Source organism: Halichoeres trimaculatus, unplaced genomic scaffold (genome assembly GCF_033239565.1).
Source record: "Halichoeres trimaculatus isolate MK-OKI-2021-1 unplaced genomic scaffold, fHalTri1.1 fHalTri1_scaffold_15, whole genome shotgun sequence".
In the NCBI taxonomy this organism is placed as follows: domain Eukaryota; kingdom Metazoa; phylum Chordata; class Actinopteri; order Labriformes; family Labridae; genus Halichoeres; species Halichoeres trimaculatus.
This window is the reverse complement of record NW_027437193.1, coordinates 16,869,590-16,881,744: the sequence shown is the minus strand read 5'-3', so window position 1 is coordinate 16,881,744 and position 12,155 is coordinate 16,869,590. Positions and strand designations below refer to the sequence as shown.

At 39.0% G+C, this 12,155-nt stretch overlaps 1 protein-coding gene across 5 annotated transcripts in view; it reads right to left on the bottom strand.

Moving 5' to 3' along the window:
- Nucleotides 1–12,155, bottom strand: part of tnr (tenascin R (restrictin, janusin)) — a 235,844-nt gene that overhangs the window by 15,693 nt on the left and 207,996 nt on the right. For all 5 annotated transcript variants that reach the window (XM_074688049.1, XM_074688050.1, XM_074688048.1 and 2 more), the window contains 4 exons: nt 7,104–7,234; nt 2,785–2,917; nt 506–657; nt 232–328 (listed from right to left, as the gene is read on the bottom strand). In XM_074688049.1, the coding sequence (XP_074544150.1) occupies nt 232–328; nt 506–657; nt 2,785–2,917; nt 7,104–7,234 (513 nt within the window). The remainder of the gene's footprint in view (nt 1–231; nt 329–505; nt 658–2,784; nt 2,918–7,103; nt 7,235–12,155) is intronic.

The following is a 12,155-nucleotide window of genomic DNA, read 5'->3' as shown; positions in this document are numbered from 1 at the left end:
CATAGATTGAACAAAATTGGTGCCAGGTTGGAGCTCGATATCAGCCTGCAGCTCATGAAATGCTGCTGAATTACACGGTGGGCAGATTGTCAAGAAGAGGAAGCAGCAACAAACTTAACCTTACCAGTGATTTTTCTGATACAACATTTCCATCAGTTTGATTCAAGGATTCCTCTGTGACAATATTGTTGTCTTTTTTTATTCTTCACATAAATGATCTGACAGTCTTACCGAGCCAGAATTCATCCTCCAAGTTTCCAAAGCCGACACGATAGTCACTCCACTTCCTGGAAAAGTCAGTAAGGCCATTCTGACGACGCTGAAACACCTGATAGATAAGAAAAGTAAAATCACCTTTAATCCCTGTGATCACGATAGCCTTCAGTAAAATCAAGTTTCCTCTGCTGCTCTTCTTCTCCTTTCTTAACCTGAGCCACAGTAGCTTACATTTGCACACATCACAAAGTGCTATTGTGGAGAAGGTGTTATTTTCACAGTGACTCACAATCCAGCCTCCTTCATCAGTGGTCATGTCGCAATACACCTGCACGCCCTGGCTGGGGTCTCTGTTGACGTAGATGGTGTAGATGCCACTCAGGTTTTCTCCATTCAGCAGGTGTTGGGCACAATTCTGGGGTGTTGCAAACAGACGACTCCCTGAGGAGAAGACGAAGAGGCGTGAAGACAATTTGCTCTTTTTTTCACCATCTTTCTATGGTTAAAATGATTCACAGAGAGTTGTGTTAAACGCAACTGATTTAATCTAAGATTATATGCCATTTTGTAACATTTAGGATATTCTAAAGGCTGGAGTCATTGATATTTTATATTAAACAATTAGACAGCTGATCAATCAGTGCTGATTCCCTTAATTTTGGGGGATTGGTGATCGGCCCATCCTCACATATGAAACAGATCTTACATACCTGAGGGAAGGTCTGACAGCCAGCCTTTGATACTTTTTGCTCTGAGACATCAAACTGAGGACACTTTATTGGTTGTTTGAGTTAAAACTAGGGCTGGGCAACGATTAAAACTTTTAATTGTAAATAATCGCATGATTTCCCTGATTAATCATAATTAATCGCATTGTGAAAGTGCCAGAACATCTGTCATGCAAACACTAAATCAGTACTTGTTATACAGTAATAGTTAAATCACATATTTAGTGCAAATCAAATTTACAAAATGTAAATACAAAATTAAAGCTTATTGCCACTGTCAGGGCATTAAAGTGATACTCCGGGATGGAACAAGTTGGGTCCTATCACAAGGTTTAGGGCAGAAATTACCCCTACAGCAGTGTTTTTGTGCAGCAGAAGCCCAGGGCGCACGCACCAAACACCCCCTCCCTGCTCGTCAGATGGTTTCCTCTGCACTTAGACGAGGCCAATTTTTACTTGACCAAAAACACAAATAAACGGACTCACACCGAAAAACTCTGATATTGGTCTGCATTCACGCTTTATTTAGAGAATTTTCAGCGCGTTACTTTCACACAAAAACACCGCTAAATAAGGCTCTAGTTCTCATCGTGTCTCTTCGTCCTGACAGACTAACTGCGTTTGTTTATATCTGGCACGCCGTGGGCGCGGACTGATACACTAAGCGGCGAGCGCCTTTAAGTTCCGTGGCGTTGCCACTCTTCTCCATGCTTGTTTTGGTTACTCATCGTGTTCTTCCGCCACTTTCACTTCCGGTTCCACTGCAGTCAGCAACAGACATTTACAAAATAAAAGCATGTGAGCAACATGCACTAATGTGCGATAAAATATTCAACGGCGTTAATAGATTGACGGGTTAACGCGAAAATAACGCGTTAACTTGCCTAGCACTAGTTAAAACATAAAGATTTTATTGTTTCCTCAGGTATTTTTCATTGATTTTCAATAAAATAAGATGGGGACATTGAAGGTATATGCTGTCAGTTGAATAAAAAATTAAAATCTGTATTGGCCCAAATTGGTATTGACAGGTCATGTTTTTTAAGATCGGTGATCTGTGATTGTCCAGAAAATTGTGATTGGTGCACCCCTAAAAAAAACTACTACTGCATAAAAGTCTTATATCTTTGTGTGACAATGAATACTTGTAGTGCTGTTCAAACTTGCAAATTAAATTATAAATGCATAGTTAACTGTTAAAGTTGAAATTTGAGTTGTAAAAGGGATCGATGAATTGATCTTTCTGGAGTTTGTGAGGAAAAAAAGTTAGCTTAAGTAGAGCTTTTGTCAGGCTTACATTTTCACACGCTCTGAAATGCATCATTAAATTAACAGTTTCTGTTGGACGTGTCAACAAGCAGTTGTTTACTAAGAAGTCAGCTCAACTAATTCTTTAAGGTAATGTTTTTTTTTTTACAGATGGTTCTGCAATCTCAAAGTGTCTTAAAATACAAAAACAGTCTTGAGTGAAAGAAAAACTGACAACCTGCAGAGTTTCATTGTACAGCCTGCAGCTTTGACCAGCACCTGGTCCAAAGGATGGACGTTGCCATGTTCACATAAATTCCAGTTAATAAGCTGCTTCCTAGTGCTTCTAGGTCCTCATCGGACTGACATATCTGGCATCCAATAACACAGTGAGTGCATTAGATTACAGGCTGCAGGACTGAAAGCCACACTGCAGGTGCAGCTTAATGGGAAGACTCCCTCCTGCTGAATGGAAGAGGGAAAACATGTGCCTGACTTCAGGTACCACATTAACGCCAAACTTAAGTTATGTGGACTGCTGTGTAAGTGTACTGCTGGGAAAGAAGCAGAAGTGATCCTGTATGAACTGCACCTGTAGTGAAAGTGGTGGAGACCACAGCGCTGGTGTCGAGTCCTCTTGCAGCCTGGAGCTTGACGGTGTACTCTGTTGTCTCAGCCAGTCCCTCCAGTCGTATCCACGTGTCTTCTGCATCAAGGATCAGCTCCTAGCGTGCACACACGTGCACAAACACACACACACACACGCGCGCACCGATATGTTCAAATTAATTCATGTAACAAGTTGAAAGATATTAGATAAAGAAACTGCCTCTGACAAAGTAATATTTTAATATGTATTCAGTATAAGCCTCATGGTAAAAAATGAATTATATTAGAATCCCCATAAGTCGCTGATAAAACATTGAATTGAGTGAGTGAGTTTTAAAAAGACTCACGGCAACAGAGAGGAAGCCTTCCAGCTATTTTTGTTCTGAAATTTTATGACAGCTTTCTTTTTTGCTCAAGTGGGAAAAAAATCTTAATCTAGCAACACTAAAGATGATATGTATTTAGGCACTGTGAGAAAAAGACTACTGAAAAGAATACTGTATGTTTTAAAAAACGTCTTAGTGACAGTTTATATCTGAAACCCTTTGACTAGTAAAACATAAAAAAAATTCTATTCAGTTGAACTTTAGGTTCTTTTTTTAAGTTTATTGAAACTCTTTCTACTTGTAAAAGTTATTCATTGTTATTTATTTTTAGAGAAACAGACTAAAAGGTATATTAATTGTCACGCTGTAAAAAATCACAGCACACACTTTTTATATTTCCTTTTTTTGTGGGGGGGGGCTTTTTATGCCTTTTAATTGGCTGGATAGTAGAGACGACAGTGGATAGAGCAAGAAACAGGGTGAGGGTGGGAAATGACATGCGGGAAAGAGGTCACAGGCTGGATTCAAACCCAGGCCACCCACCCACTATGGGGGCGAACCTCATGGATCGCGAACTAAACCCCTAAGCCATCTGCACTTCTTTCCTGAGTTTTTGCATTGAGGTTTAGAGAGGAAAAAGAGGATGAGAAGAAAAAAACATGGAGTTTGTTGCAAGATCACATGGCAGGAATAAGATAGGGGACTCTTCTTATCAGACGGCCCGAGTGAGAGGCAACAACGCAATCAGGAAGTGAAAAATGTCTATTTTTAGAGAAGAAGTTCTGACAAATCCTCTTTCATTGATCCTGTTTTAAAGAGCATATGTGTCTCATGTTTTTTGAGAGTCTTTCTTTTTGACATTGGTTTGTAGATGAGAAAGAAATCCTCGCAGAATTGTTGTATAGAAGTCTGTCCACAGACTGCATGTATTTCTGTGTATGTGTCTGAGCATGTGTGTTACAGTTTGCCCTGGATACACATTAAATATGAACAAGTCCAAATGAAATATTCAGCCAGTTTGGAAAAAAAGAATCACACATTTCCAGGCAATGTGTCCATGTGAATTATGCAGTGAAGCAGCTGGTAAATGGTGTCTCTGTCTCTGACATTTCCCCCTCCAGGTTTACAGGGTCAAGATAAGATTTTTATTGCAAGTGAGACAGGACTGGCTTATCAAGGAGAATACAAACCTTCACCATCGGTTGTCTATGTGCCGTGAAGTGGTAGGGTATTGGTTGGTGTGTTTCTGTCCTTGTATGTGTGTGTGTGTGAAAGGAAGGATTTTTATCACTGCAGACATGAACATGACCGATAGTGATACATGCATTTATAAACTGTTTAGTTCACCTTAATCAGATAAGAGACTAATCTCACAGCGACATAGTGTAAATTATTCAAGTCAATTATCTTGGTCTGCAACAGCTGTAAAGCTCACATTATGTGGTTAGATTACAGCCGAGGTAACGCAGATGCATATTTTCAGCCCCGCCAGATGTCAAGTAGAGACAACCCCAAAAAAATCTCACAAGCACCACTTCACTCTCCAGCAGCAGCGATCATTTTGCTCTGAGCACAAGTGGTATGACTCATTTGTTGTTGAACGATATGAATTCAAAATATGACACTCGATGAAGGAGCTCACTGCGGCGAACGCAGAATTTAATATCATCTGAGAGGACGTGATCAAAGGTGGTAAAATGAATAAAAAATGAAAGTTATTTTCAGATGTATCAACTGTGTTCAAAAAGACCTTCCAGCTCTTTCACCTTTTTCTGAAACAAGTTCTGTCTAATTATTAAGTTAAAAGAAATTATTATATGTTATCAGCACTCAAGAAGTTATGCCAGGTGAAATACTGAAGTCTGAGTAAGATGAAACAGTCATGGCCTCATTTTTGGGGAAAAAAAAAAATCTGAAATTTGGGTCTAGATGCCCCAGAATTGACAGAGTGTTTTTATCTCATTATGAGTCAAAATATCTCCCAAGTCCTGATATAAACTGAGTTGACTGCACGAGTAGCTTAAGCAACTCAGTTAAAACAAAATTTTAACACTTGTTCCAAATAAGCTATCATAAAAACTGCTGTTTGCTATCAGCCCTGTTAGAGCCTGTAGTGCAATGACTGACCCAAAATGTTATAAAAAAAAACAAACATAAAAAAACGTAATAAAAGCCTGAAATGTGATAACTGCTTGATAAGGTAAAAAAAAAAAGTAACATTTTGGGCAAAAGTTGTCACTTTTTGGTTTGTATTACTTTATTTTTATTATTATTTATTACATTTTGGGTTGTTGTTACATTTCTGGTTGTTGTTACACAAGGCTCTCCAAATGAAACTTAAATGTGAAGATATTTACTTCATGTAAAGTTTTTAATGTGTGAACTTTTTTCATTTTACTTCAGACAACAATGTTGCCACATTTTAGGCCAGAAATTTAATTAATCTGATTTTAGCTGAGTGCAAAATATTATTTTCAGTTAGGGAATTTTTTCAGTTGACTGTTTACTCAGCTTCCCAGACAGGGGCTGATGTCAGAAGTGTATTTCCTCACTTTAAGTTTTCCCTTTTTCAACAACATAACAGCTGATCTTAGTTAATTTGCAGATTATATTAGGCGGAGGAATAGGTAGAAAGCTAAAGTGGGTAGTTGTTTGTGCCTCCTGTTGTGTAGCAGACTTTGTCTGGTTCTTATCCAGGCGGACCATCTGCTTTTGTCAGAACAGAAAGTTTTGATTGTTAATGAGAACAAGACGTACATCATGACGGGTACGTGCTGAAATGTCAAGCAGCAGCAATCCAACAGAGTCACATTTGATTTTCTTCTTTCATACACTGATTTGTATTCTGTACTTTTATTGAGTGAATATAGATTTTATTAGAGGGAAAAGCTTTTTCAGTTTAACTACAATGTTATTTTATACAGTCTTTGAAACAAACATAATGCTTCATTTATATCAGCTATGTATGAATTATGGTGGGGGCTCTGAAGCAACGGGTTAACCAGGGTGTTCATGTGGCATTCTTTGAGCGTGAGTGACACCCAATGGTCAACCTCTCAGCTGTGCCACACGTAGGAAGGCAGTGTGTTTGTGTGTACAGGACAGAGAGAAAAAGATAATAAATCAGTGTTTGTGTGTGTGCGGTGTGTGTGTGTGTGTGTGTTTCCCTGATGTTTATGAGATCATGCTGCTACAATAGCCAGCAGAGGGGCTACTCTGTTTTCTTGTTTGCAGGACATCTAATTGCCAATAAAAGGGAGCCTTTTGCAGAGCATCATGGGAAATGGTTCCACTCAATTGGTTAACAGGCATGGTGCAATACACACAGCTCTTACTAATGTGCTTTATTGCTATTACTCAGCTACGTCAAAATGTTTAATCACAATAAACAATGTCTCTGCTGAGACACATTAAAGTGATATCTCTATTAGACATGCAATTCAAGCACACAGCTCCCCTGTGTGTGTGTGTGTGTGTGTGTGTGTGTGTGTGTGTGTGTGTGTGTGTGTGTGTGTGTATCCCCAACTGCTTACATTCCACAACAAGGTATTACATGATTGAAAGATGAAATCTGAATTTAGAGGTGCTTGTCATAAATTTGTGATTCTGTAATATTATTTTGAACGTTTTCAAATCTTGTATAAGGTTATTAAAGTGGGAGCGTTTTATACTCAGCAGAGTTCTGAGGAGCAGGATTCAATATGTCTTGATCCAATATCTGCAGAGTTAAGTTGCTAATTTTAGGTGTGTGGAACACAAAAAGTACTTTTTTCGACACCTTTTCATGAAAAGCACAGGATTTAAACTGGATGGAAAAACCACTAGAGATGGAGACACTTTTAGGCTGCAGATTAAATGTTTCAAACAGCTGAAAGTGCAGCAAATGTGTGTGTGTGTGTCTGTGTGTGTGTGTGAGAGAGGGAGAAGGAGACAGTCTTAAAACACCAAAGTTAGGTTATTTGTGAGCACCACATACTTTGCGGCTGCCGTCGGTCGTCTTGTAGGTGAGCATGTAGTTGTCAATTTCAGCGATTGGCGGTTGCCAAGAGATGAGAGCGCTGCGGTGATTCACTTCACTGGCTGTCAGGTTCAGGGGTGAGTCCATGGCTGCCAGACAGAGAGAGAGCAACTTAAAAATCAGTGAAGTGGCAAACATGGGAGGATTTCAGGTGCTTCTCTGTATCTGGACAGAGCTTCAGTTTTCAAATATTCCACTTTTGGGAGTATAGTGTGAATTATAAAGGTTTGCAGAAAATGAGATATTGCAGACTAATAGAGAATAGACACCTTGGTTATTTATGCCTCTTCTCAACACAAATATGCCAAGCTTGTATTTGTTACACATATTAGACTTGATTTACTCTTAAAAATCACACCAGCTATGTTTATCCATTATTAAAAAACTCTTGACATCAACTTTCCAGTGATTCTTTTAAACTGAGCTGTTTGTTTCTAAGTTTCAAGTCAAAAGCACCTAAAGCAGTACACAGCAGCAACAGCACTGTCAGTAAAGAGAAGTCAGCGGTCAGAAAGGATGACCCAGCTGACAAACTGCTGGTGTCCTTCAGCTGCTGCTCAGCGGCGAGCATGCTGAGTTACTGCAAATCTGCTCGGTGCACCAGCAGCACTGATAAGAAGGAAATCCAGGGGGTCATTTTCTTCATTCCAAAAAAGTCATCAGCTGTAGAATCTGCTGCCCTCTCCCTTACTCTCAAGACATGCACAACACATGCCGCCTCAGAAGAGTGAAACAGCATTCTCACCTGGGAATCACCTGTTGAATGCCTATGAAAGTAATAGTAACAGTAATAAAAGTGAACACTCCCACCCGAATGTGAAACATTCACTATTAATGTGTTTGCGCAAAAAACACAGTGTGGGTGTGCACTTTTGAGGAATGTTACAATGCAGAATTGTTAATGTCACCCTCAATGACCAGCCAAAACACAAGGAGGTGGGTCATTTAATCTCAACTCTGTAAATAGAAATAGCAAAGGTCTATACTACTGAAAAAACCAACAAGGACATTTTTTTTTTCCATCAGAAGTATGACTTCAAGATCTGAGCAGCAGCTAAAACCCTGATAGACTTCCTTTCCATCATTTCTAGGTCTTCTTTTTGCATTTTTTTTTTAAAATCAAAGCAGACATTGAGTAGATTGAGAAACTATTACAAGGCTTAAATGTAGGGATGCACGATATTATCGGCACAATATCGGTATCGGCTGATAAAAGCTCAAAAACACGTTTATCGGTATCGGCAGATATGAAAATTTCTGCTGATAGGCACAGCCGATAAAGTGCTATTCAGTAAGGATTATTATTATTTTCCATCTGAAAAATAAGCTCCTTAAATAAAATGTAGCACTTCATTTATTTGCACTGCAGAGCTCTGTGTCTGTCACCAGGTTGTTACAGTAGCTCTAAAATAATCAAATGCAACTTGGTTATGTTTAAAAATGCATTGTACATTTAAAGTTCATGTGATCTAAAGAAATTATTTTTCTGTATTTCAATACTGAATGTCTTGAGTTTGAAAAAATAATACATTTCTTATTTATGGTAAAATCAAATGTTTTTTGTCTTGTTTTATGTGTGTTTCTTAAACAAACAAGACCGTCACAATAAGAGTAAGATATAAATTCCAGTACAGGATAGACTTAGCTTTCTTGACAGTGAAAAAAACAAACAAACTTGTGATTATCGGTATCGGCATCGGTATCGGTATCGGTATCGACCAAAAGGGGTTTCGATATATTGGCATATCGGATATCGGCAAAAATCCAATATTGTGCATACCTACTTAAATGTCTCAGCTGAGGATCTGCTAAATAAAACCTTTTGTAACTTTATCAGTGAGCAGTGACAAGAAGCTCTCTGGAATTAATGAATAAACCATATTTATACTGGGTTGCACCCGGTATAAATGACTCAGGCCCTTCCTGTGTTTTAATTCGGTTTACAACATGGTGAAGTACATGTTTTTAAAATCTTTTTATCTTATGCTCTTTCCTCTCCCCCTTTTTATCTCTGGTAATGAAATTAGAGCCTAATGGATTGAAAATATAAAAACAACCTGGAAATCTTACCTAAAAATTACATAGCTAGCCAACAGGTGATAAGCAGAGTAAAAAGCCTTTTTTAAACAACACAAGATACTAAAGCACTTTAGTGAGAGCAGAGTTAATTGGAACATATTTTTTTTCCTTGTTGCTAAATATCTTAATGTAGTGCTCACTGACATTCTTACAAACCTTCACTCTAAGTCTAGACAATGTCATACCTTCATGTTTCTGCAATTTTTACTTTGCTTCAGAAACTCTTAAGCCCCTAAAAGTTCTCCTCACTACTCTTAACAAGTTTTCACTAAGCTCTTTCAGTGCTTTGAACATAATGGTTATCTTACTAAGACCTAGGCTCAACTTTAAGGCTAAATTCTGGGAAACAAATATGAACTTATGAATTTTATTTTTTTGAAATTCTGTATTTTTTAATTCTGAAAGGCAGACATCAGGACAAAAACATAGAAAGGTAATAGAGTTACCTCTGCCATTCAGTATTTTTCTTTTCTTATTTAAGTATAAGGAACTAAGTGTAACATGGGAGAGATAAAGTGTGCAGAACCAACCAAGTATGCAGCATAAAATAATCTTGAGAGGGGGAAAAGTATAACAAAACCACAATCGCACAAAAGCTAATTCAGGATATATAGGGCCACAAATTTCTTAGATTGTCACCTCTACAAAATCTGTCTGAGTGTATTTGGCATATTTAACCCAGTTACTCCACAGTTTCACAAAAACATCTTTTTGTAGACACAAACAAAAATTAACCCTTTCCATGGCATAAATATAATTTACAATTTTAATCCAGTCCTGTTCTGTGGGGGTTCGGGAAGCAACCCCAGTCTAGTAAGAGCTTTTTTTATTACAGGCAGAGGTCAATATGACAAAAAGGTATTTATCTCTATTTTTTATTTGGGAATCAACATTTCCTAACTTACAAACTTACTTTCTAAACTTATTAATTTTATAAGAATTTTGTCACTTGGAGAGACTCAGTACCAGAGGGCTTTATGAATACCTAACACAATTTGAATTACTGCATAATTGGTGTTAATAACTCGGAGCAGCAGGGGATTTGACTCAAACATATATTCAAAATTAAATACATGAAACTAGTGATACATTAGATCAAATGGAACCAAGGAAATACAACATTCTGGTATGTGCAGTTTTAAAACTGAAATATCTCTGTACTCTAAAAAGCATTAAGTATAAATTTCATTTGTTTTGCAGGGAGAGAAAGGACAAAGCTAGGATTTCTGGAATACAGTATTGTCTGGAAAGTTTTTCATTTCATTACAAAACAACAGATTCTCAAAATTAAACCCTGCGTTTTTGTGAACATATTCTATGAAGTTGTTAAATGTCCTCGTCAGTATTCTCAAGCTCCACAGGACCGGGAGCAACGACCACCAGGGCACTCTTTAGACACAGACTATCAGTCTCTAAAGCATTCCAGCCCTTGATCACAGAGCCCACCCAAGTTTTACTGCTCGTTACATCACACCCTCCAAGTCTAACGTTAGTCCCTGCACGGCTCTAAAACAAGGCTTGATTATGGTGCCTTTTGTTGATACTTTAACCACATCACAAAGAAACTCACCTCAGTTTCCTCACCTTACATCACCCTTTTTTTGAGTCAATATTTGATCTTCTGACACTCTACCACAAGTACCGACACTCTGCAACCTCATTTTAGTGCATGATAGAAAATAGATGACCTTCTATTGGGAAAAAATCGGTTTCCCGGAGTTACATCATGACTCAGGGGCACATTGTCAGCCAGTCACCCTGCAGTGCTGTGAGTGAGGCAGGCAGGAGTGCTGGAACAAGTGCACTGCTGCTCTCTGTAACATGAGACAAAGATATCTTCCAAATCTCATCCTTTTACTCTGATTCTCTCCCTCTTTTTGTTCCACTCTTTCCTCCGTAGTGAAACAAACATTCACCCTTATAAACATCCTGAACTTTTAACTCCTCCTGAGGGCCTGAGGGGCTAACGGCTTAACTGTTAGCAAAACATCTCGCCTTATATAGAACCCAGACCTCACACTCATCTCTGCACACACGCACGCACACACTCATCGTCTGGTTTAAAAGCTCCTGAGTGCATAGAGGGATCAATGACAGCTCGGTAATTAACAGCATGTTCCCGCCTTGATAACCTCCTAAAGATGTGGGGTGCCTTCGCTCAGAGACAGTGATAGGCAGATCCACATTGTGTGTCAGAGGGATTGAGAGAGGCAGGAAGTAAAAAGGGAACAGAGTGGTTAGTGGTGTCAGCGTGAGAAGTACAATTTTGAATAAACACAGCACATTGCAGACTTTGTTTTGCCGTAATGTGCAGGTCCCCTCTCCTTCACTTTCAGCATTTGTTGACCGCTGCATCTCATTTTCTCCCCCTCTTCTTCCTCTACCGCTTTTCTTCCTACTTCACCCTAGGGTCTTTTTCTCCTTCCTTCACTCCCTTATCTACATTTGTACTCACTTCTCTCCTCTGCTCCTCGCACCTTCCCATCCTTTGTCCACCTCCTCCTTATCTGACAGGCTGCCATTCTCACTCAACGTGCCAGAGAGAGAACAGAGTTTATCTTTTGTTCTTGTCCTCCCCCTTGGAATGATGAGCACTTTTGCTGCATCATGTGCGTGTTTGGGAGGGAAAGACGGATGGAAGAAGAGTCAGGAGGAGGGAGGAGCGATAGGAGCTCTAATTCACAGAAACTGATGCCAACAACCACCCTCACTGGGCCTGTTTTTCTTCTTTCATTCTTGATTTTAATCAGCCTTCTTGTCCTCTATCTCTCTCTTCTTCCAATTATGCCTTTTGCATGGAGCGCTCACATGCAGGTGAGCAGGTGTCATCTCAGTTCCTGGCAGCTCTGATGCTTTGCCTACAATCGGCTGAGGTTTGAACAATGGGATTGAGATGAATGAGGTTGGCTACATCTAATGTCTCATTAACTC